Below are 26,125 nucleotides of genomic sequence, written 5' to 3'. Positions count from 1 at the left end.
GACATGATCCTAATTATGCTAAATGATGAGAAAACTCTTCTTCCATATAACAACACAGAAATTCTTGTGCTAGGCTATAGAGGCTGCTAGTCCTGCAAATTCTCTTCTGGCTTTTGAACAAGGCTTTCAGCCTGTTTGCTGTGTTGCTTCATTTTTTAAATGATCTTCAAGTGACACAGAAAAGAAGTTGATGGTGATCTTCAGAGAATATGGAAGACAATGGCAGAATATTTAGAAGGACTTGCTCCAGTTAGGGTGAAAAAGAGGACATTATACTTCTCCAGTTACTTGGACAGCTAATGCAAAACTTTAATGTAGTATTAAAATCATGGAGTGTTCAATAGAAGATGAATTCTTCATTTCAACAGGGTATTCTGTCAACAGTTTTCTTCAGAGGGATCTATTTAATGGAATGATTTATTATCATCATTTGGGAGGAGAAGTATTTGAAGATTCCCTTGAGTTTGTGCTATGTGATAGCCATGATCCTCCAAATCTCTCAGAGCCACAGGTACGGAATGGAAGCAGCTTTGCAGTCTTCTGATTTTTTTCTTCAAATGCATGATATCTTACATGTTGTGACAGGCTTTCAAGTAGAACTGGTATAGATTTTTTCTGATGACTGTCATCACCACAAACAATGGTGCTATTTCTTTTCAGGGCTATTTCTTGTTCTTACTTTTAATGGGGTAATTCCCTCCTTGGCTGAATAGAGACAAGTTAATTGAAAAATCTTCCTATGTTATAAAATGAAATGTTGAAAACATATAGCATTTGGGTACAGCATAAAAAAATTAAACAACCCATCTGAAGTCAACTGAGAATAGACTATTTTTTTTTTAATGCAAGAGCCCAACATACTGAATTTAACTGCACATTTAATTTAAAGGGAAACCTCTAAGATTCAAAAGCTTTGCCTTTAACTGTTATATACCTCCATTACTCATGTGTTGATGGTATGGCACAACAGTCACATCCTGTATCTCACAGTCCAGTGATCCCCTTCTGCACATGCATGTTGGTAAACAGCTGCTTGGGACACTCTCTTATTGAGAGCAATGACCTGATGATTCTACTGTCTCCCCAATTCCAGGTGATGATGGTTCACATTATCCCTGTGGATGATCAGCTACCCAGAGAAGCTCCAGGAGTGACCCGTCACCTGGTTGTTAAGGAGACTGAGATTTCTCACCTAACTAAGAAACATCTCCACTTCATAGATGTGGAAGAGCAAGACAGGGAACTCACATACACCATAACCACTTCCCCTTTTTTCTCTTGCACCCATGGGTAGGTGCAACCTGACATACCTCTCAGATGGGACAGGGGAATAACCCATGTAAGAGGAGCAGCCTGAGTGGCAGTAACATATTTGTCCCTCAAGTTCTTCCTCTGTTTGTTGAAAGTGCAGGTGACAATAGCTGGATGCAGCTCTCCTGTTGATGATTAAGGGTAAGCTAGAGCCTGAAGCAACAGTAATACACAGAGTAATAAAAAATATGTAATTCATAGTTGAACAAGAAATAAGAATCAGTAAATCTTGTGAAGTACTTCCTTTACTTCTGTTTGATATGAATTTTACTGGCTTGTGGGATCATGTACAGCCTCAAGCACAAGTCACAGCACGTCTCCTGTTAGAATGGGGCTGACCTGCCCCAGACTGGGACCAGGAGGTGCTGCAGCTTTTTCAAGAATTTGTATCAGACACTCCTGATTGTGGACTAGGAAGATGTGGAGCAGAGAGCAGACAAAACACACTGTGTGAGCAAGGGAGGTATGGACTGAATGGGTGCAGTGGCAGTCTACATCAATTGCTGTAATCTCATTAGAGCATCAGCAACAATTTGCTAAATGAAAAGTTTTAAATCCAGAAATTGCATGGTTTAAGCTGAAGAACAACACTTTCAATTTTGACCTCAAGCAGCAAAGGATCATTATATAGCTGGGGAAGAAGGCTGTTTTCTAATCAGTCAAATAGCCACATGGTTATCCAGTTTGCTGGTTACTGCTGTTGTACTGGGTTGCTGGAAACGGGTTAATTTCAGAGTTTATAAGATGCATGAAACTAGAAATAATTAATTTTTCCCCTTAAAGATAAATGCAAGTGTACAAGTAATAATAACACTGTGATTGACTAGACTTGCAGATGGTGTAAATAGTATCTGGGGTCTGTAGAGACACTTGCAGTAATTCTAGAGCTTGGTTAAGAGATGATTTTTCATGATCATCCTGAAAAGTATTTCTTTTGGTAAGTCTTTTGTGGTAATGTTAAAATGGATAACAAGAATGGAAGAAAGGAAAATATTTTTCCTTTCAATGCAGTTGGAAATGCAAAGCTAATTTGAAATGCAAGATTGAGCTATTTTTCTTGTTCCTTGGTTTTGCTAGCCAAGATGTGACACATATTTTTTGTGTAGCTACTCAGATGCTGGGAAGCTGTTTATGGTGGACACCATCCCCAAACTGGTCAAGGATCCTGCTGCTCTTGCACTTCGGTCATTTACTCAGGTGAGTTATGTTACCTGATACCATAAGGAGTTTCAAATAATTTTCAAAAGTTACAAGTGTGCAGCTTTTATTTGACAGGAAAACAGGAGGTGAAAACTGAGGAGCAGTACTATCACAATCTCTGCTTAAGAAGCTCAAAACTCTACTATTCCAATACAAGATTTTAAAACTAATTTCTATAATGTTTCAGTTTTCCAATATGTCCTAAAAGCCAGCAGGGGATACAGTTGCTTGGGTAGGCTGAATTTGGCTTCACATGATGAAAGAGGAATGAAAAAGTATGCAAAATGTGGAAATGAGATCTTGAACAGTTTTTTGCTTCATTTCAGTGTCTCATCAGTAGATGTAGTACAGGATAGAACAGGCTGGAAGAGACTTTTCCAGGATTTTGTAGTTCAATTTTCATGCTTTTGTAATTTGACAAATAAGCATCACTGAAGTGTTCTGTTTTATATCCTGCTTGTATGGATAAACTTGCATAATGATCATTGCAGTACCATCATGAGAGCTCTGACCCTACAGATCCTAAACCATGTGCCTAATATGGGTATCTGAATGCATGATTTTGATGTTCCTATCACCAGCCTGTCCTCACCGTTAAACACAGGGCATGCAGTTACTATTCATACAGATGAGTGCAAACTTCAGATGCTATGGGAGGTGTTAGCTTTTATGAATTGTTTATTTAAAAGTCACAGTTAGAAAAGGTCCTTGGACCAGCATTTTGAAAGGCATCCATAAAGAAGTTCAGGCCATCACCTCTGTGATCGCTTCTAAACTGTATCTGTATTTTTTGCTACAGGTTTGAGTACTCCAACCTGTACTTACCTAATTTGTACCTAAAGATGCATTTAATCAAGGTATGGCTGGTAGATAAAGAGTATATGAAAAATTTCTAAAATTTATTTTGATGGCTGGATAACACCTAAAGACAAGATGATAAAGATCCCTAATGTAATGGATTATGGATACCCCATTAACTCCTCTTAAATGCACCCCTCTTCTCTTTTTGTAGCATGCTGTGAACTATATGAAAGTTGCTTACATGCCACCCCTGCAGGACATCGGACCTGAACCTCAGCAAGTCCAGTTTATTTTTTCCGTCAGCAATCAGCATGGAGGCACATTGTATGGGATCTGCTTCAATATTACAATTCTTCCTGTGGACAATCAAGCCCCAGAGGTAGGGTGGTGGGTAGGGTAAGAACATGAGAAGGAAGGCCTTGGAAATTGGTTTGGGTAGAAACAAAATCAGAGAAATGTTCTGATTTTGCTGAGATAAAAAATGAATTTTCCATGGGATCAGGGTTTCAGATCTTGCACACAGCTTGCATTGGGATAGAAGTAGAAGGTAAAGTCTTGCGAGTGTGCAATGTCATTTTTTTGTACTAAGCTGAGGATGATCTTTAGCATTGATATATCTTTACAAAAACATGTATGTTGCATTTTGGTTAGCAAAACTGCATTCCTATATTTTGTGTTCTTATTACCTATGGAAGTCAGAAGACTTCAGGAATGGAATGAGAATTAGGATGCATATATTATAGCCCACTGTTGGTGATTTCCTTAGCTTTTCTAAAACAGCAGAAAAGAGTATATCCTTTGTCATATTTTTTTAATATGTCACACATCTTTATAGCACAACAAATGGGAATAACTCTGTTTGGTGTGTGTTTAGAGGTGCAGCAGCACAGAAAGCTCAGCATTTCTCCTCCCTGCAGGTTTTTACAACCCATGTGAGAGTGCAAGAGGGTGGAATGACCCCTATTACAGAGGGACACATTCTCATCTCTGATACAGACACGAAACGAGAGCATCTCTTCCTGCTCCTGCAGAGGCAGCCACAGCATGGAGTAGTGGAGCTGGATAACATTCCCATGAATGGAGGTGACAGGATTTCCTGTGAGGACCTGCGTACCCTGGCAGTCAGGTTAGAAGAGTGGTGGCTGTCTTTTGCAGTGGCTGAGGCTTTCAGTTGAATGAGCTAAAGCCTGAAGTGGTGCAGGGTGTAGAGGTTTGCAGTGCTCACCAGAGCTCTGGCAGAGCTGCTCCAGGACAAGATTGCTGGCTGAACCTTAGGATTGCAATGTCACCATGAGATGAGCTGTTGAGTGGCCAGGAAATGGGAGTCAGCATGCCTGCTCAAAGTAGATTTCTGTATAAAAGTGCTGCTCCATGCAGGCGAGGAGACAAATTCTATATTCAGCCATGCAGTTCCTGTGAAGAAGGCACTGGTGCCTGCTTTTTTCTTTTAAGGAAGGTGTGTGTTTATTGAGCTTGGTTTGTTTACAAGAAAACTTTTGTTAACATTAATTAATGTCGAGAAGAAAATTTTGCTTCTTTATTTGTGGCAAGAACAAGACATGACAAATGCATGCAGGGTTAGAGCTCCCTGTCTCTTTTTCCATCTATTAGAAAGGAGGCAATAACCACAGTCCTGAAATACATGTTTAGTAAACACCTCAAAAGCATCCAAGATGTAGATGACAAATCCTTAATGAAACCTTTTTCCTGACTGATGAAATGGTTTGCTTTGGGAGTTTTCTTTTTGTAGGTGACCCCAAAAGCCCTTTGGAGAAACTCTGATTCAGAATCAGCAGTGTTAAGTGGACATCCTTACACATAGAGCAGCTTTTTATACTGGGAGGGATACACATTGTAGGGCATGACCAGAAATCATGGATTCTTTCTATCTGTGAAAAAATTGTGTAGCTCTATTATGATCTTTTCTCCACAGATATCGTCATGACGACTCTGAGACTCTCATTGATGATGTTTTCTTTGCAGCCACAGATGGCATCCATTTTGTAGAGTTCATTCTGCAGGTCAAGGTTAGTGTATTGATTGTTTCTGAGAGCAGTTGTCTGTGTGGAGGCAAATGATTCAAAGTTTGGCTTATGAAAGTCCTTGCATTACCTTGGAAACAGGAAGATAATGGATATGTTAGGCTTCCATTTCACCCCTAGGTTTCAGGTTCATGTGGCAAATTTAAGAGGAACTTTGACTTGCACTTTGTACTTAAACTATAATTATCTAGTTTGGTTTACTTTTGTCTTTTATTCTTAATTCAGATGGTTTCTTTTTGCTCATAGAGAAAGCTCAGTGTACTCTGACAGTGGTGTCAAACTGTTAGTTTGAGCTGCAAAGAAGTGCACTGAAACACCAAGCTTCCACTGAAATGAACATTAAGAAAATCTTAAATTATTTTTCTGATTAGGTGTTGCCTGTGAATGATGAGCTACCTGTTATGCAAACAGGCCTTGTTCCCGTGCTTCACTGCCTGGAGGGTGAAGAAGTAGTCCTCTCCTCGGAGTACATTTATGCCACAGATGTGGACAGCGATGACATGGAACTGATGTTCATGCTGGCCCACCAGCCCTACCATGGGGTAGTGAGGAAAGCTGGCCTTGCCGTGGATCGTTTCTCCCAAGCTGATGTCATTGCTGGTTTAGTCACATACAAGCACACTAGTAAGTGAGTTAAGGACAGAATTAGAATGAAAGGTGGTCAGACAAGTAATAGTAAAAAAATCTTAACCTGAATCAATGCCTTTGCAGAATTTCAGTAGGAACATTTTAGAAACCATGTGTTTTGACTAGGGAAAAAGATAAATTTGCTTTAAAAAAGAGTTGTCTGTTAGACAATTACCAAATGTTTTAATATGTTCTCCAAATCCCTGCTTGAACTGAAAATTATATTCAGACAAGTATATGAAAACATCATAATCCAGGAGGAACTCTGTCCCTGTTGCTGACAAAATATCTTGGGCTTTTAGGACAAAATTATTATTAAGTACAAACTAGAGTATTTTGATGTGTTTTATGACAGTAAAAAACCCCATTTTTACTTCTTGCTTGCCTCTCCAATCTAGAAGGCTATCTACTTTGGAAAGCTTGTAGTCTTTTCATACCACAAGATAAAGGAAGTTCTGACTTTCTTAATGAGAAACAAAATGTTTAAAAAGGTTTTATTTTGTCATTTTATTGTTAGTGTATTTTTTTTTTAATGACTGGCAGAAATCAAGGGCTGGTTAGCTCCCTTTCTTGCTTAAATTGATCCTTCCGTTTGGATTAAAGAGGTTCTACATCTCTGAATAACAGCTTTAGTTTTTTTTTTTTTTTTCCCTAAACATTCTGGTTTTCTATTTAATTATTCTGTAATTCTGTGTTAGCATGGAGAATAGATGTGATATTTTCAAGTTTGGCACTGTCTAAAATGAACAGCTGGTATTTGAAAAGGAAGTACTTAATTGTGACCACCAACAAACTTCTCTTCTACATTCTAAAGATATCACAAACTGTATTTCAATGACAATATTTTGCAGGGGCAATGAAGTTTTACTTTCAAGGGTGTAGCATTTGTGGTTTTTATTTCCAAATTTCTAACATTAAATGTGATGTCTGTAGCTATCCCTGAGATATCACAAGAGAAGTCTGGGAGTCACTGCCTTTCCTTTGCAGGCTGCTTATTAATGAGATCTTGCAGCAATGCAAGACACAATCTGCCAGAAGTGCTGACAGCTGGAATACTCTGAGTCCACAGATGCTTCTTGCAAGAGGTGGCTGTTCCCAGTCCTGTATCAGCCCACATTTTAAATGTGATTGCCTATAGGCATAATATACAGTAGAGTAATAAAGAACAGCAATAAAATACAGCCCTTGTTATAGTCCATTTTGTAAGGATAAGAAGCATCTAGGAATAGATTGATTACTTGCTATACTAAAGAGCTTTATTTTGAAAGAGCATGGATATTACTACTTGTCATAGAGGAGCACACATATAAAAGAAAGATTTTTCCTACATTCCTTGAGAAAGAATGCAGAAAAAACCACTTTTCCCACACAATATAAATTTTGTACATACATTAGTACACAAAGAACAGAATCTTGAGGACTATTAGCCTTTTTATTACAATGTAACATAATATCATAACATTATAATTATTTTATAACAATGCTAAGACTCTTTTCTACACCCTCTTATTATATCATAGAAGTGAGCTGGTTAAAATTAATTATGAACAACAAACGAAATCTCTAATCAAGCATCACCCCACCAGTCAGAATTAAGAATTCCAGTAATTTTACTGCTTCTTTCTTTTGATTCTGACTTGATACTGGAGACTGTCCTTGCAGGATAAAAATAAGTCATCATGAAATTTTGGTCAGTAATTTCTTCTAAATATTTTTTCACAGGTGGTGAGATTGGCCTGACTCCTTCAACTGAGATATTAACCTTGATTGTCTCAGATGGTGAGGCTGGCCTAGATGTGAAAGACTGCTGCTATGATGGACCTCCTTCTCCCCCACTTTCACGTGATCCATTTCCTGTCTATGACCTCAACATCACTGTACTTCCAGTGGACAACCAGCCTCCATCTATTGTAACTGGTAAAAGCTTCCTCTCACTATAGGAGTACAAAGTGGGCTACCCAGTACTGTAATGGCTAAAGACTTAGGGTGGCTTTTTTTGTTGTTTGATTTTTAGAATTAGAAATAGTTAGTTGAGATCAGCATACAAAAGTTTTGTATCAGAATTTTTGTCAATTTTATTTTCATTTACTTGTACAGTGCAAACACCTAATCCAGCTGCCACTGCAAGTATGAATTTGTTGCTCTTCAGCTGCATGTTTAAAGTATGCAGTTAGAGATGAGAGCACTCAGATCTGCTCCCTACCATGTCTACATGCTGATTGCTGCATATGTAAGCATTTCTAGGTAAAAGTGATCTATATCTTGTCTTTGAACTAATGGCATCAGGTTTATACAGGGCAAAAGCATAAACATAGAGATGTTTATTTATCTTTGTATGTAGAGCATGAAACAGAAATTTGGGCCTTACATGAAGGAACAGCATCATTATATTTAATTATGTTAGCAAATAAAGACAAAAGCTATACATTAATACACGTAATTCTTTAGAATCTAAGAAATCCATTTCAAATGGAAATAGAGTTCATAATGTACATCTAGTCCAACTGCAGCCCATTATGTGAAATTTCCATCAGTTTCCTGGGTTTTTTAGTGTGGTTTGTAGTATACATATTAAAAGTATATTTTCTATATGCTTGTGTCTTTCACTGTCATTTGTTTGTAAGTATCAGGTATATGGTATGTATCTCAGAGAATATTTAAGCATATGTATGAGTAGTTTTGTAATTTGCAGGCACTCACCCAAGTAATGTTGTGGAAATGAAGCATTGTCCCAGCAGGGAAATTAAGCAGTGATGCATGAAGAATTGTTCATTATGAGCAATTCTTAACAGCTCTCACGTAATTAATCCTCTGACAAACAGAGGTAACAACTGTTTTTGAACAGTATATAAACCTTAGCTAATAACTTAACTGGTAAAATAATTTCATGATCCCCTTCTTCTCTACCTCTGTGATGGAAAAAGCAGAGATGTTGGTGAAAGCAAAGAAGAAAATGTTAACCCAAAACCCCTCAGTAATTCAGTATTTGTTGTATTCCCCCCCTTAGTTATTATTTCCATTGTTATTAACAAAAACAACAGTAAAATCAGCTCATGACCAATAATACTTAACATGCTTTTTGTGCACAGGTGCAAGCTTTGTGGTGGAGGAGGGCTCCTCAGCAGCCCTTACTGCCGAACATTTATTTGCCACTGACCCTGACACCACTGCAGATGACTTAGAGTTTGTGTTGGTTTCTCCTCCCCAGTTTGGTTACATTGAAAACATACTGCCTTCTCCTGGGTTTGAGAAGAGCAACATTGGAATAAGCATAGGTGAGTATTAACAATTCAGGATAATCAAGCAGATTAGGTCTGGAGGCTTGTGGAAAGCTCTGCAGTGGGCTCTGGTGGAGCAGATGCAGATGTGGGCATTAATATGGGCTTATTGAGGATCACAGGTGCTGACAAATGAAGAGCAGTGGGACTTTGTGGAGGAGTTCAAAGGGAGACTGAAGCAATGCAAATGTGAAGAACTGTCTCTTAAAGCAAATAAGGCAATCCTTGTGTTATGCAACCAGCTGAGATATATTAGGAGTCACTATATGAGATATTAATCTTCTCTCCCTGCCTTCCTCTTCAGTCCCCCACAAAAGGCTCCAGTGTCTCTTCACCTAGACATCTGTCAATTAAATACAATAGCCTGGGTCCGACCTTAGTTTCCAAGGCAAAGTTACAAAAGTGATAGAAGTGGTGTTTGACTTAAATGGTGACTTTTCTTGTCCACTTTCAAACTGTGTAAGGCAGTTTCACCCTCAGCAGACCAGATTGTGACATGCTTTGTAATGCTACCAGCTTTTATCAGTATCTTCAGCTGGATACCTGAATCTTTAAATTCTCATTTTTGTAGTCTGTCAGTCAAAGTGTAATTAGAATAATATAATCATAGAATCATTTAGCTTGGAAGAAGCATCAAGTCCAGTGATTAGCCTAGCACTATCAAGGAATCTTGGACCTCTGATATTTACTCCTACCTCTTATTTGAGTTGCTTTTATGTGAGCTCAGTTTTTTAGTTTGAATTGAAAAGTGAGAAGCTTCAGAGTCCCACCTGAAGCAAAATATTGCATTTCTGCGGGGGGAAAGGCTTGTGTACTGGAGCAACATGCACAATGTAACTCTTACAGTCAAAAAATTCTTTATTCTTTGAAAAAAGATATAGTTTCAATTTTAAAAGTAATGGGTAAGACTAGAAGGCATGAAAGTATTGTGCTAACTAATTTTCTTTTTAAAATCTGTAGGTTCATTTAAGGTGAAGCACCTGAAAGCCATGAGTGTAAACTATGTTCAAGCCAGGCACTTGGGAATGGAGCCAACGGAAGACAAGTTTGTACTTTATGTCACTGATGGGCTACATCGCTCAGCAGAGACTCCATTTTTTGTGCTAATCAGCCCAACCAATGATGAAGCTCCAGAATTCATAGCTAGGAATATTACTGTAAGGAAATAAGCAAAATGCATACCATAGAACTACTTTAACCAGGAACCACTCTAATATAAATAAGAACATTATCCTGATACTGTTCTTTTGCATATTTCCCTTACTTTGTGTAGTTTAGCCTACTTCAGGAAACAGCCCAATGAAATCCCACGTAAACGTATAAGACAGAACTTGAGTGGGATGGGAGCAGTGCATAGCTCCTGGAAATTTGCATTTAAGTAAAAAGAAGGGATAAAATCTACAAACAAATATGTGATCTAGAAAGCAGAGAAATCCTTTTTCTCTTTCTGCATTCCTAAGAGCTTTCACATTTTTAATACAATATCTTTTTATATTTCTAGCATTGCTTCTCCCCTCTCTGTAGACTGTTTTTAATATGAATAATTTCATGAGCAGAATGTAAACTTACTCTTACTGTAAAGTAAAAAGTGGATGCATAAATTTATATACATCCACATTTTTGGATATGTTTATACCTTTGGATACTTTTACAAAAGACTTTCTCCTTTGTGCATTTCTGAGCGCTCGATTTGGCCTTGACTTACTTTATGCATTTTCTATTAATTTGGGCAAATATGAACTCCTTTTCACAATTTCTCTCTTCATCACTGTAACTACTTACTTTCTCTGTCGCTTAAACTGGTTGAAATCAGTAGCTGGTTAAAAAGCTACTGGGTAAGGGGTGGATGAATCAAGAGATGCGCTTCTACACAAAAACATTCAAAAAAACATGCTAGAATTCTATTATTTCTTTTTATGTAAAAGAATTTGATGTCTTTTCTTTCAAATTCAGGTTCAAGAAGGGGAGATGAAACAGCTGGATCTATCTGTTATCAATGCTGTTGATTTGGATGTGCCTCAAGACCCTCTGGTATTTGGGATTGTGCAGAGGCCCTCATATGGGTTCCTTATTAATGGTGTTCATGGCAGTGATGTTCTACACTATAAAGAGTTAATTAACCATGATCACCACAGCCATGGGTTGATTGTTCATGGCTTTTCCATGGAGTTACTGAGGAATGGTAGGTGCAGCATTCTTCTGACAATGCTTTTTCATTATTTAAATGAAACAAGTGGCACACTAAAAGAAATCTTCATAATTTATTTATTCACTTGCCTTATGTTTTTTTTTCAAGACAATGTTTAGCAATGGAAGTTGTCCTATTTAATGCTATTCTTATCTTTTGATTTTAGGAATTGTCTATAAAATCATCCTGAGAGACCTCTGTATCAAAAAGTGTAGTAAAATTAGTAGGAAAACCCTAAAAAAAGGGGGGAAATGTAACATAATATAACATCATCAAATATATTTGTAAATGTTTTACAGTACTTAGACGAGAGAGAAAACAAGACTGATTTAAAAACACATTAAGTAATCATGGGGTTAAGTATTTCTTCAAATGATCATAGAATCCTAAAACATTTTTGGTTGAAAGGGACCTTTAGAGTTCAACTAGTCCACCTCCCCTGCCATGAGCAGGCACAACTTGCACTGGACTAAGTTGCCTGAAGCCACATTCAACCTGACCTTGAACACTTCCAGCATTCCACAACCACTCTAGACAAGTTGTTCCAGTGTCTCACCACTCTAGCCGTAAAATGTTTTGTCCTTATTTCCAACCTAAACCTACTCTTGCCCCTTGTTATGTCTCTTGCCCCTTGTTATGTCACTTACAGGCATTGTCAAAAATCTCCCCTATAAACCTTCTTTAGGCATTGAAAAGCAGCATATGTCTATATAGCAATATACCAAATTTGGACTCCACAGCTTAGCATGAGCAGGAAGCCTGCATTAAAGCAGCAAATCTGTTTCAAGTACATGTAATAAAAAAGTGTATTTTGCAGTGCAAGGAATACAGTGCATCCCTCCTGGCTGTGGCTATTTAGTAAAACAAGGAATCTATCAGTATAAAGAGGGGCATGGATTCAATACTGTCACTCAAATTTCAGTTCAGCCCTCAAAAATTGAGGAAAGATTGTTTGTTTCTCTGCCTGCCTAATATGAACCTCCAGAAATATCAGGTGTCCACCCCAAATTCTTCTGCCTTCCCAAGTCTTTGTTTTGACTTCTTTCTTGGCTTTTTCCTGTTGTTATACACAATGGTGAACAAGCCATCTTTGGCCTAGAACTTCTGATTGTCTATGGTCATAGATACAAGGCTATCTGTCCTTCCTAAGGCTTCCTCAAAGTTCCCTGAGGATTATTTAAAGCACAGAAAAGTATTGCCTGACAGTCTCATCCTCTCTATGGTTTCCATCAAAGTGATTTGGAATAAGGAGAGGAGAAGAAATGTAATTTTTTCAGATTGACAGAGACTTCTTTTTTGGAGAGTCACTCCTTACTTAGGTCAGGCTGGTGACCTTGATCAGTGTACTGATCAGCAGTGGCTTATCAAACTCACCTTCTGATAGCTAAAGCAAGTTTATTGTTACCCTAGCATACAAGGAAGGGAGATGGAAGAAAGGTGATTGAATCAGAATGAAATTATGAGAGGGATTTTGTAGGAGTCAGATTAAGTTGTTTTTTTCCATTTCTCTCACCCATTCTCCCTCTCCCTCTCTTTCTCTCTTATTTTTCTCCCTCTTTTTGCCTCACATAGGACTGAAGCTGATGTACATGCATGACAACTCTGAAAATCTCACTGACAGCTTTAAAATCCAGCTATCAGATGGAAAACATAAAGTCCTTAGAACCATTTCAGTAAAGGTCATTCCAGTTAATGATGAGAAACCAGTGCTGAGCAAGTAAGTCATATGTTCCTGTTCCTGACAGTGGAATGTGTTTAGACAAAATGATGGAAAAGAGAACAAAACACCAAAACATGGACAAATGTTTTGGTATGTGGACAAATAGAGTATGTCAGCTATCCTGGCATCCCCATTACGAGCTTCATAGAATCATATTGTTGTTAAGGTATCATATCGTATCATATCATTATGAGCTTCATAGAATCTTATCATTGTTAAGGTTGGAAAAGGCCTTTAAGATAATAAAATCCAACCATCAGTCTAGCATCCTACCATGTTTACCATTAAACCATGTCTTTGGTGTCTGATGCAAAGAGGAAGCCATAACTAGTAACAGACTAATGTCAGTAAAATGTTTCTATATAGGTCTCTCTCTATCAGCCTGTTTAACAAAAAAAAAAAAAAAATACTGAAAGGAGAGCATGCTAAGTATTAAGGAAATAGAGGAAAAATAAAAGTGTGTGGAGAAAAATTTTAGTTCTTTCTTTCATAAGTTGCTTCAAGGTGTTTGCCAGGTGTTGTACCTCTGCTGAACACTGACCACCATGGAACTGCTTTTCTCTTCCCTAAGACAAAGACCTGCCTAAAGCACCTCTCTGAAAGCAGCTCTGGATTTTGGAATGAGAAGATCCACAAGGCTGAAGCAGGAGAATGGCTTTCCAATTATAATTCTCTTCTTTTATAGTCTAAAATTCTTTTTCTCTGCCATAATTTAACTGCTGCGAAAGCACACACTAGCTTCCCTTACACTTCATAGCTAGGAGTCATAAATGAATTAGACATGATCAGAAATTGCCTGGCAAACCATTTATAGATAGGCAGCTGGCTGCAAGAGAGCCAAACCTCCTGGGCATTTAAAAAGGAGCTCATCCCTTGGGATCTCCATCATTTCTGATGACTTGTCACAGAGCATCAGGACCTCCATACTTTTTTCCTAGCCCCAGACTGACAGACAGGAAGCTAAGAGACCAAAGGTTTTGCAGGTATAGCTCAGAAAGTTTGCATTTCAGACTCACAACATGTTAAGCAGACTGCCACTAAGGAGGGATTTTCTGATCCCTCGGGATATTTGGCCTACTTTCAGATAAGAGATATTATTTTTTTTACCAGACAGAGCTTCCTGCAATAAAAAAGGTCAGTTTCTTAGTTAAAAGATTTTCAATGACCACATAATGCTCACATGAGAGAACGTCAAATTTCAGTTGGAAATAAAGAGTATAATTTATATATGCATATATCATGCACAGATAATTACTGATAATTGCCTATTTGTTCCTCACATGCTACAGCTTGATCTGCCATTTTCCACCCCCTCTCTGTGAAAGAAGATGATGAAGTGCAAGAAGTCAAGTGTTTTTAGCTTTGCCCAGCTAGATCCAGAATATTGCTTCCTTGTCTGGCAATATTAGGTCTCACTACTTGCCATTCCTGTGGTGAACAATTTCATAGATTGAGACATTTACTCCCAAAATGTCTATTTTGGGAGTAAAAAAAAGCTATTTCTTTAGATGAAGTTACTGCCTCTTGCCTATTTCCCCTCCACTTAGATGAGGTGTACTGCCAGTATTTAAGCAGTAGTGCTTTAAGAAAATCTTCAGTTTGGCACTGAGGTGATTTAGCTGCCACATTCAGTTACTACATCTTCACTGTAGGGTACAGAGTTCCTTATGCTAGTGCAGTTTTACAGGAGAATATTGGGCAGTACTTGAAAGCTTTTCTTAACCTTTTGATCTTGGGGCACTTTCCACCCCAGGGATATTTAGCTCTCATCCCCATTATTTATGGTCAACAGACTGAAGAACCTGTGATGGGATGTTTTTGGCTGGCAAACAGTGCCTCTTATTCAGAGGGATTGCCAAAACCTCAATCTGTCACCTCTTGGATTGTGTCCTGCAGCAGAGAGTGCCCTTGGGGAATGTAAAGCTGTCACACATTCCTCTTGAGAGCTTCTTCCCCAAATGAGGTGTGGGTGCTAGAAGGAGCATAGAGAAACCAGTTAGATATGGTTGTGTCTCTCACAGATAAAGGTGAGCCTTGAAGACTAGTTGTTTGAAAGACAGTTGTTTCCTAAATAAAAAATCAGTTCATTAGAGCCAGTGTTGCTGTGCTCTATATTAGCAGTTATAGTGCAATCTACTGGTTTACATTGTCTTCTTCCTATAAATTGTATGAAGGTAAGCAGAATAGGGCACAGGGAATAAAAGAGATGTGTTTAATCAGTTTGCTTTAGGTATCTTTTGCCTCTTACCATTGTAAGGAGAAACTTGTCTGCACTGCTTGCTGTTTTTACTCCTTTGAACTGAAATAGGCATCCTTCTTCTATTCTCTCTGAAACTGTAATTTCTGTCAGCATTTGGTTAATCTCTATTTCTGGCAGAGAAATTACATGTTGAAAAGGTTATTTTATTGCGTCAATACATGACTTTATTTTTTTCAGGAAGAACGATATAGAGGTGAACATAGGTGAAGCTCAAATAATTTCTAGTGCTGTTCTGTCAGCAGAAGATAAAGATACCCCCAGGGAGAGAATTTACTACTTATTTGAAAGACTTCCAGAAAATGGTCAGCTTCAGCTCAAGGTTAGTCTTTGCACTTCAACAAAACAAACAAAAAAGGCATGCAAAGAACTCTCTTTAGGACAAAATGAAGTTCATTTTCCTTTTCTCCCAAATGCCTATCATATTTTGAAGTAGACAGTTTGGCCAGTTTAATTGTTGCAGGAGCAACAATAATGATCCTGTCCCAGAGGCTTTGGCACTAAAACCTAGATCCTGAACAGGAAGAGATGGAAGGTAAAAAAATATGGCAGATCACCTGCGGTGAAAATTGAGAGAGATTCTGAGATAACCATCCCACAAAGGGGGAAAATCAAGCTGGGGGGAATGGAGGAAAGTCCTTGGTTACAGAAAAAAACCAAAAACAAACCCTTTACTTCAGTTACTTCAGGGTTCAGAATGCATGGAAGGAGTTGCATGTTAAAGAGTGAGTAACACCTCATCAACTAAAAAAAAAAGCATGGGCGAAAGAAGGGAAAAGAAAGATGATAGAAAGGATGTGTCAAGAGGAATCACAAAAAATAAGATTAGAAATGGAAGGCAAGATGATAATCTGTTGACCTAAAATAAGAAAAAGGAACAAAGATAGAAAAAATGCTTCTTTTAAATGCCGTGCATATGTGATAGAAATAAAATTATTTTTCTAAAACTTGTGATCTTGGGAAAGCATTTTGTTGCTGGATCTCAACATCAATCTGTGGATCATATGAGACTTGTGAATTAAGTCTAAGGCAAGAGACAGCTGCTGACTGGAGTCCTGTCATTTTGAACATATATGGTACATATATCTTAGCTCTCTGTCCTCGACAACCTTTGCTCTAAACCTAGTGATGCTGCTAAATGTCAACTTCATGGATCAGTTCAATTTAGGGTACTAGGCTATCTTCAGAAAGGCAAGAAAATTTATGGTGTAATTCAGGGTTTCTTTTTGTTGTTGTTGTTGTTGTTTTGTTTGTTTTGTTTTGTGGTTTTTATGTTTGTTTGGTTTTTGTTGTTTTTGTTTATTTGGTTGGATTTTTTGGGTTTTTTTTGCAGCTGAGGACCTCTGGGGCTTTAAATTTCTATGTTTCCCCAAAGTTATTTCTGATACTGTTTCAGCTATGATTTCAGATAGAACCAAGAGCAGATTTGTGAAATTAAGAAATAGAAAACATAAGCTGGATCAGGAACTGTCTAATTTTCATCTTGGTGTCTGACTGAGAAGTGTGCAGAATATGATTTCCTAGAGTAGAAGTGGCTAAACTCCATATTACTCTATTTTATTAATGATCATTATATCTTCTCCAGCCTTATATCTGCTGGAAGAAAACTCCAGTTATTTGCTGCCCTTCAAAACATACTATGAGGAAAGAGTGTATAAAAGGAAGGCCAGGTAGCTGTCACTAGCAGTCTATATAACTACAAAGAAACACAATTAACTGAGAAGGATGTGTGGGTCATTATCAGTTAATGAATGATGCTTGTGCTTTCTAGGTAGGACAAGGGTGGGTTACTCTCCTAACTGGAATGAATTGCACTCAGGAAGAGCTGGATATGAACCTTGTGAGATATGTCCACACAGGAACTGTGGGCTCCAAGAAAAAAGACAGCTTCACATTTTACCTCTGGGATGGGTACAACAGATCCCCAGCTGTGGACTTCTACATAAATATCAAGGACTTGGAAAAGGGTAAAGATACATTAAACTTGATGTTTTACAGTGCCTGTTTCTGAAATCAAGATATTTGATCACGTGTCCTGATCCATTCTTTAGCACTATATAGACCCTGGCAAGTGTCCCTGCAGATCCTGTAAATTTAACTGCTTGGATTTCACTGTTGGCCAGGTCCTGGGATTTGAAAATGCTCTGCCGAATACAATATATTGACATTGCCTCCCAAGACTCCCAGCTGCTTTGCAAATAGAGATGAAAATATCTTTCTGAAGCTAGCTTTGTGTCTGAGTAAATCAGCACAAAAAAAATGCCAAGAATATAAAAAGGTAGGCAAAGACTGTTCAGAAATAGCTCTGTCTCCCAGGTTATTCTATAGTCTTACAATCTCTTTTTCTTTACTTCTCTTACTAGAAACAAAGCTTTACCTGACACTGCTAAGATTGGAAGATGTGTCAGAAGAGGCTGTGGTCTGTTAATCCTTGGCCCCAAAAGTGCAATAGTTTTCAGGTTCCTACAGAATAAAGCTCCAAGTAATGTGGCTGTGCCTGATCTCATGGATGACCCTGCTTTGAGCAGAAGGTCAGAATAAAGATATCCTGAAATTCCTTCCATGCTGATTTGCTCTATAATCTTAAAGTCTTACAGTTTTTCTACCAGTGACAGCTTTCCAGCAACTAAACAATGCAGAAGAGATCATCCAGTTCAATATGACTATTTTAGTGTTGTTTTGTCTACTATGCAGGAGACATTGCTGTTTTTACAAAACCTCTTAGAGTGCCAAAAGGAGATCACAGCTACATTACAAGTGATGTCCTCCTTGCATTGGACGGTACTGACAGGCCAGAGGAGCTTCTTTATGTGATAACCTCCCCACCCCAGTATGGACAAATAGAGTATGTCAGCTATCCTGGCATCCCTATTACAAGCTTCAGTCAAATGGATGTAGCACAACAGATTGTCTGCTACATTCACAAAGCCAAGGCAGTCATTGGTGAAGATACATTCAGGTAAGGTGTAATACCTCACCCTTCAAGCCCTTCCCCTTGAGATTTTTTGGCATTTAAAAAACCTGCACTACACAATGCAAAACACACCCCCCCCCAGAAAAAAAAAAAAAAAAAAACAAAAAAAACCAAAAAAAAAACCAAACAAACAACCCAGAAGAACTTACTAAAAGAGCTGGAGGCTCTGTGTGAATTCCCAATGTTTATATAGCACATGTATTTCTACTGCAATAAATATATTTGGGAATACTTTAGTAATAAATGAATTTTCTCATTGACTCTGAAAACATAATTAGAGACACATTTACTCGATACTAGCTTCAACATTATTATAGCAGCCAGATATACACAGCTGGTGGAATTTTCTTGTGGTTTCTTGCTACAGCTGGATGTGGTAAAGCTGGTCCATTCAGGTATTAAATAACAGTTCTCTTATCTGTCATAATTTATCGTGTTAATTTGATTAGAGGTTTTTAAATGCCTAAGTATTCTGGAATATAATGAAAACAAGTCCACTTCATCTATTTTGACACTACCATTGACACGCTATTTTGACATGCTTGAAAATTCATGTAGACACATGAAATTTTCAGGTAAATCCATAGGTTTACCTACAGGCGCATTTCAGCAGCCTAATGATAATTATTTTCACCTGTGTTGGAAATTTTCCACTTAGAACAGTTTATACTAGGTGCATTCATTCTATTCTTAAATGAGCCTCTGTTGGTTATAAGGTAGAAAGATGGAATGAATTATCACAGATAAAGATCAGATGTACTGTGGACAGTTTTGTAAAAAAGATCAAAATTAGGGAAATGAAAAAGCTCAAAAATAAAGAAAATGTTTTTAAAAGAAGAATGCTTACTTTTTGCTAATATTGGTAATTTTCTCTGGAAACAGCTCTCAGTAGAAGACTTACTGTAAGATTCAAAATTAAGAGTTTATTATTTTTCATTTGTGGCTAAAAAAAATGAGAGTTGGCTCCTAAGAGCTCCAATTCAGAAAAGACCCCTTTTTACACTCTCCTAAAATAGATTTCTGATGTGAATGGCTTTTTATGTGATGCATTATAAAGTTTAAGACCATGTTGCATCATCCAGTTTGAGAACTTGTTTTCAGCAAGTCAAGCAAATGGGGCATGGAGACATCAAATAAATCTCCCTATGGTACTGGATCAGGTAGCATAGTCAAGAATTAACTCAAAAGTAATTCTGAAACTTTCCTCAGATGAAACATATTTAACCACCCCTTCCACTGCATTAAGTGTGGTGGAAACTCTAGTTGGGAGATTTTTCTGATTCATTTGTACTCACTGCAGAAAAAGTAAGCAAATATTCCCTGGTTTTATGTGTTTCAATTGTGCAGCACATTCACCAAAACTAGAATTAGATTATTCAAGTAAGGTTGCAGTCATGCAAGCCCTAGTTTGGGCAGTGTAGTATAATGGCTTGTGTTAGTATGGCTTCCCATATCACACTATCAAAAGCAGATCAAATTATTCCAGGCAAATTGCAAATGTGGATAAACCAAATGTTTAGGCCAATGGCTAAGAACCAAACTAAAGTCAGTCTTATTAAAGTAAGGTTATGATGCTTTAATAAATATTGATATTTGATAACTATTTTAATCCAAACAATTTAATTCCTTGATGTTATCATGTGGAAAATAATTTGCTCTTGTGTAGACATATAAATATTCTGGCAGAACAGTATTATTATTTCAACAAGGAATTAATTATATGGGTAATTGTGGGAGGAGGAGGAATTAACTGACCAGATTTTTACTTCTCACTAAAGTACTTCCTTCAGACATAAATTTACCTGTATTGTTTGGTGCTGTTGGCCTGGAAGAAAGATTTGGCAGTGCTTGTTTGGACAGAGGACTTCAAGTGATTAGCAACCTGACATCAGATGCTGGCAGCAAAATGTCAAAAGAACATGCTAATGCCCTCCATTTTGACATGCTGGCTCAATTTTGTAATGAGTTGGCACTATTTATGATTCCATTTTTATCTTTTAAATGCCATGACAGATGGTAGGTCCTGTAGCCAACTCCATTGCCATCAAACTGCAGAAAGCATGAAATGTTGGTAGCTGTGAAATCAAACCATGCAACAGTCCTCCAAATTTTGCCTGGAAATTGTATCCTAAATTTTATCAGAGTGAGAATACTGGCTGCTCTCCATTCTTGAGGAAATTACAAAGCAGACACAAACTAGAAATAAACAAAGAACCAAAATCTCCCAAAGTGCAGAGTGATATCTTGGACATAGGTAGTTTTATCACCTGTGAAACTAAGCAGTGAATGAAATTAATGGTAAATTTTAGTCTGATGTGTCCATGCAGGAACTTTGTTCCTATCTGGCATTCTGGAGAAGGCTTGATGAATTTTCAGATTAATAAACTGAATTACCTGTCTTTCATTAAATATAATTTGAGACATCATCCAAACATGTTTACACCATCAAAAGAATGAGAGAAAATTCACTTCTGCTGCAATGCTCCAGGCATTTTGAGAGAAGGTTAAGGTCTTGACTGAAGGTGCTTTACCCTTTTTTCTCCTAACACAGTATTTATTATCATTATTCTTGTTCTGTATTTGACTTCAGATAGTTTACAAATAGCACAACCCTTCTACCATTGGCACAATAGCATTAGGTCAGTGTAGGCAGATGTCTCTAGGTTCCCAGCTGGGAATACCATCCTCAGTAAACATATTTCAAACTGCTACATAGTCCCTGGTCTGTCTATGCTCATTCCCATCTGTTTCATGGCACAGTGCCAGTTTACAAGTGATCAAGCTCTAATCATCTAGTATTGGTGAAGGTAATAAGGAGTTTTAGATGGACAGTTTGTGTGACACAGTAAGCTGCTCCATGACCTACTCAAAGTCACTTACATTCAAGTCACACAACAATACACTAGGTGTTGACTCTGTTATTTTAAAAGTACTTCTTTGAGGTCTGCAGTCAAGAGACCAAGGGAGACCAACTAACCCACTAAATATCAGCCACTCCCCATTTCACTTCAGTGTGGTAGAAGAGTGTTACACAGAGAGCGGCCAGCTGGGCTGGCCCTCATACTGTCTGAAACAACTGTCCCACTCTAGTAGAGACAAATTTCTTTACACACTAAACTCTGCTCTGACCCAGGCAGAACAAACCTGTGTGAAAACCACCTTACAAAATGTTTTTGCATAGACTGTGCAGCATAATAATTGAAATTTATGTAGAAAGACAGGTAACTCATACATGCTATAAATTGATGGGACATGAAGGATCATGAGACATTTTCAGAGCAATTTTTAGTTTCATATACCCTCAAAAGTTTTTGCTACAGGCATGAAAATGTTCCATGTAATTATTTTTAGAAGAAAAATACATAAATAGTGATCTTTCTCATTAAATCAAAGATGAATTTTAAAAGCTAAAAGATTGGTTTTCTCCTTATTTTTCTCCACAACTAAATTTAATAATAAATTTCTGCAGACCATGCTGTCAGTCAGATGGTAAAAGCCCATGCCTGGCTGGTCGACTTCTGTCATGGTTTAACTGCAACCGTCAGCTAAGCACCAGGCAGCTGCTTGCTCCCTCCCCACCTGGTAGGACTGGGGAGAGAATTGGAACAGTGAAAGTGAAAAAATGCGTGGGTTGTGATAAAGACACTTTAATAGGTAAATTGAAAGCTGTGCTTACAAGCAGAGCAGAACAAAGAATTCATTCACTGTGGGCAGGCAGGTGTTCAGCCATCCCCCGGAAAGCAGAGTTCCATCATGCACAACAGTGACTTGGGAAGACAAATGTCACCACTCCAAATGTCTCCTCCTCCCTCCTTCTTCTTCCCCCAGCTCTGTACACAGATGGTCTGGGATATCCTTTGGGTCAGCTGGGGTCAGCTGTCCTGGCTGTTCCCCCTCCCATCTCCTTACGCACTCCCAGCCCAATCACAGGCTGTGCAGTGTGAGAAGTAGAAAAAACCTTGATGCTGTATAAGCACTGCTCAGCAGTAACCAAATCATCCTTATATTATCAACACTATTTAACTATATTTTGCACAAATCAAAACCACAGCTCCATACAAGGGACTATGAAGAAAATTAACTACTCCAGTTAAAACCAACAGAGCTTCCAACGTATTTTCTCTACAGCCTTGGGCACCTCTCTCTTAGTTTTGAAAGGAAAACTATCTGTAGTGTATAATCAAATCTTTAGTGTTTCTAAAGAAACATCACTACTTGAGAGAGAACTACAAGAGTGGCTATTGATAGAAATTCCCAGCATGGAAGAACTGTGCAGAAATGACCATTTGATAAATCTACACTATGGATATCTATGTTATTAACATTATCCTATACAATTTGTACAGTTCTGCCCAATATCTTAGCATTTCAGTGAAACTTTATTTGACTTTTGTAAAGAAACATAAATGATATTCTGCTGAATAGATGAAAATTTAAAGATACAGTTAGTGCCTAAATAAACCCATGAAGTGAGATAAGGCTGAATCTTTATCCATTTTGGTTTTTCAGATAGTTTTGAGGTCATTGGGTAGAAAAGAATTGTAACAGTGAAGAGAAAGAAACCCAAACTAAACCAAACCAGGCAGGTCATGCACTTCACATACCTCTTTTTGTAAGCTGTAGGTGCAACTGCCAGGTAACCAAATGAAGATAAATTTTACGGATGTGTAAGTATGTATGCAGAAGCTACAGTAAGCCCCCCAGGCAGCCTTTCCTTTTAGATCTGTTCCACCTGTATCTCAGCAAGAAGCTGAGATTAGCTCTGTTATGACTGTTGATCTTCAAGGTCTTTCCTCTGGCATCTGCTCAATCCCTGCCAGTGCATTGTAACTCCTGGCTGCCTGCTTTCATGTTTTTAATTTTACATCCACTCCACTTAATGTCTGGGTTTGTGCTCCACCCAGGTCTTCTACTTTGCAGTATCAAAACAGGCAAGTCCTGTAGTAAAGGTCTGCATTATCATTTCATTTCAGTACATGGTGAATCGAGAACAGATGCTGAAGACTGCCTTGCCTCTCTTTGCCAGATTCATCATCAGCAATGGACTGAGGACTAAGAATGGGACATTCAAGATTGCCTTGGAGGCAGCTGACCAGGCTTTGCCCACTCTATCTAGGAACATGGGATTAAGATTAACTGAAGGAGCTATGGCACTTCTTACTCCTGACATACTGCAGCTTTCAGACCCAGATACTGTGAAAGAAAACCTTACCTTCCTCTTGGCTCAGCTCCCCCAGTACGGTCATCTCTATTATAATGGGGCTGTGCTACGGCAGTACAATTTCACACAGCAAGATGTGGACAACAGGGATGTTGCATACAAGCACCGAGGTGGGAATTCACAGATTGACAGATTTACATTTGTTGCCACAGATAGGACTAACCAAGGCTTCATTGTGAATGGGAGAGTGCAGAATGAGCCAGTGACATTCACCATTCAGGCAAGTGTAATCACAGACTTACGTAAGAGAGATAAATAGTATGATAAGGTCAAAAATGTAGCAGTTTTGATGACAGGTTGTACTAGCTGCAGTCTCTGATTTAACTGTGCAGCTAGTATGTTTGCTTTCTGTGTTCCATGAATAATTAACCTGGAGAACTAACTACTTGCCAAAATGCATGAAGATAAGCAAGTAAATACTTACATACTTAATACTTGCATGCAAAAAAATTTCCATAGGAATCTCAACTATGGGAAGAATAGAACTTTCTCCTGCTCTGCTTTTCCACTTGGTGCCTGACCTTTTGATTTGCACATATGGGAGTGTGAGTATGACTGCTGATCTTCATATCACAGGAATCTTTGCTTCCCCATGTCACAGCCACTTTGCTTCCCCACCTAGACATCCTGTCCTCTCTGAGATGCCTGCTCTAATTCTTCTTTCTTTGCTAGAATCATTCTGTTCACTTCCCATTTCCCCTGTTTTCAAGTCCTTTATACTTCATCATAGACTCAGATTTGTTTGCTGTGATTTTTTGTATCTATCTATGTGGCATGGGCCAGTAAAAAAAATATGCCTGGTTGTGCTCTGTGTCAAAATTATGTTTCAAAACCCTGATACTAATGAAGAGGCTGTTAATATTTCCTGATGACAAAGTTTTAAGTTATATGATAAATAAGGAATACTATTTCACCAGAGGGATATTTCCCATATCTCAACATGGGAACAGCAACAACCATTGTGAAATTCCAGAAGGTTCACCAGAATTTGTGAAAGATTGCATTGTTATTATAAAAATGAAGTGACAAACCTTTGCTGCAGTTATCTTTTGCTGTGAAGAAAATCACATAAAAATTAGGATTATGGGGAATGTGGAACATTAGGGCAGAGGTATATAGAATTTGTGTTACATTCCCCAGAGTGTACTATACCCTGCTACTTGTGGGGGTGATGGGAAATCTGGGCTTGGAAACTTTTCATGTGAAGTACAACTTGACTAGAACTCACAGGTCTGCAGCAGACTGTGGGCCAAACTGGCTACTGCCACCCTGATCTGGCTACTGCTCTTTTAGCAAAAGCAGGACAGAGAATATCCTGATGTTATAAAATGAATGTCTAACTTTGATTTAGGTGGACCGCTTGGACAAAATGGCACCAAAAATTATCCATCTCCATTGTTTTTCTGATGTGGAACTGCTGAAGAATGGCAATTATGGGATCTATATTACTGCCAGGCTCCTGAGAGCATCTGATCCCAATACAGAAGATGATAAAATAATTTTTAAGATTTTGCGAGGTCCTCATTATGGTTACCTGGAAAATGTAACAACAGGTGATTTCTTTTATAATCTCTATTTTGGGCCATACCAGACCAGCTTTCAAACTCTACCCTGTTAATATGTGCTTGATAGACAGAATCAAAATTTTTTAGCAAACTTTGGGCAAAGTTTGACTGTAATAAAAAACTTTTACAATAAAACGAGTCTTAAGTTTGTTATGACTCCTCAAAGAGTTTGAGATAATTTTTAATAGCTGTTGTTGAGAAACATTTTTATTTCTATCAATAAAAAAATATTAATATTGAACTTGGCCTTTTGATAAACAGGTTACACATAAAGAAATTGGTGGGGGCTTATAATGAACAGATGATGCTGTTTAGCTATAAACCTACATTTTTCAAAGTTCAGATTCTCAACAAATAGAAAAGTTGAAAAGAGTCTATATGACCTATATGGTTCTTATTAGCAGGCTTTTGGATCACCTGTGTATAACTTGTCTTTCTTAGGTGGATTCATTCAGGAAGGATTTAGCCAAAAGGATTTAAACAGCAAAATCATACTTTACATTATCAACAAATCACGAGAAGTGAATTCAGACAACTTGGAGTTTCAAGTGACAGATGCCAGTGGAAACTCTGCGGCACCCCAAAGGTAGCTCCACTCCTTGTGACATGAGCTGCACTGCACTGTGCTTGCCACCCCTTGGGGCAAATGAACAGCTGCTGGGCTTGAAGCCATGCAGACATGGACATAGCTACAACTCAACCTGCCATTGCTTTTGTGAGACTAGAGAAGGTTTCTTCCCCTCAAGAAGGGGAAGCCTTCTTGAAGCTCAGCAAGGGTTGAGCTCCAGGTTAGACTGTGTCACAGTTCTCAAGGGCCTTCAGGGCTTCACCAGGAAACATAGTGTATTTATTGGGTGGGGTTGGGCATTTGGAGACCTGAGATGCTGCATGCTGAAGGATGGGACTACTGCTTCATGAACATGGTCCTGCAGCTGCAGGTC

The 26,125-nt window shown here is 38.2% G+C and overlaps 1 protein-coding gene across 1 annotated transcript in view; it reads left to right on the top strand.

Moving 5' to 3' along the window:
- FREM1 (FRAS1 related extracellular matrix 1) overlaps positions 1 to 26,125 on the top strand; it is a 62,499-nt gene that overhangs the window by 17,983 nt on the left and 18,391 nt on the right. Inside the window, exons 10-27 of the mRNA XM_031507351.2 lie at positions 369 to 511; positions 1,094 to 1,290; positions 2,418 to 2,508; positions 3,524 to 3,691; positions 4,230 to 4,438; positions 5,246 to 5,339; positions 5,726 to 5,978; positions 7,704 to 7,898; positions 9,071 to 9,256; positions 10,220 to 10,416; positions 11,213 to 11,441; positions 13,020 to 13,164; positions 15,605 to 15,746; positions 17,196 to 17,391; positions 18,119 to 18,383; positions 23,425 to 23,839; positions 24,971 to 25,172; positions 25,626 to 25,770. Coding sequence (XP_031363211.2) covers positions 369 to 511; positions 1,094 to 1,290; positions 2,418 to 2,508; positions 3,524 to 3,691; positions 4,230 to 4,438; positions 5,246 to 5,339; positions 5,726 to 5,978; positions 7,704 to 7,898; positions 9,071 to 9,256; positions 10,220 to 10,416; positions 11,213 to 11,441; positions 13,020 to 13,164; positions 15,605 to 15,746; positions 17,196 to 17,391; positions 18,119 to 18,383; positions 23,425 to 23,839; positions 24,971 to 25,172; positions 25,626 to 25,770 — 3,472 coding nt within the window. The remainder of the gene's footprint in view (positions 1 to 368; positions 512 to 1,093; positions 1,291 to 2,417; positions 2,509 to 3,523; positions 3,692 to 4,229; positions 4,439 to 5,245; positions 5,340 to 5,725; positions 5,979 to 7,703; positions 7,899 to 9,070; positions 9,257 to 10,219; positions 10,417 to 11,212; positions 11,442 to 13,019; positions 13,165 to 15,604; positions 15,747 to 17,195; positions 17,392 to 18,118; positions 18,384 to 23,424; positions 23,840 to 24,970; positions 25,173 to 25,625; positions 25,771 to 26,125) is intronic.

The sequence above is a fragment of the Lonchura striata genome, chromosome Z (genome assembly GCF_046129695.1).
Source record: "Lonchura striata isolate bLonStr1 chromosome Z, bLonStr1.mat, whole genome shotgun sequence".
Taxonomy (NCBI): Eukaryota; Metazoa; Chordata; class Aves; order Passeriformes; family Estrildidae; genus Lonchura; species Lonchura striata.
The sequence above is the reverse complement of the archived record's forward strand: the minus strand, read 5'-3'. Positions and strand labels throughout refer to the sequence as shown.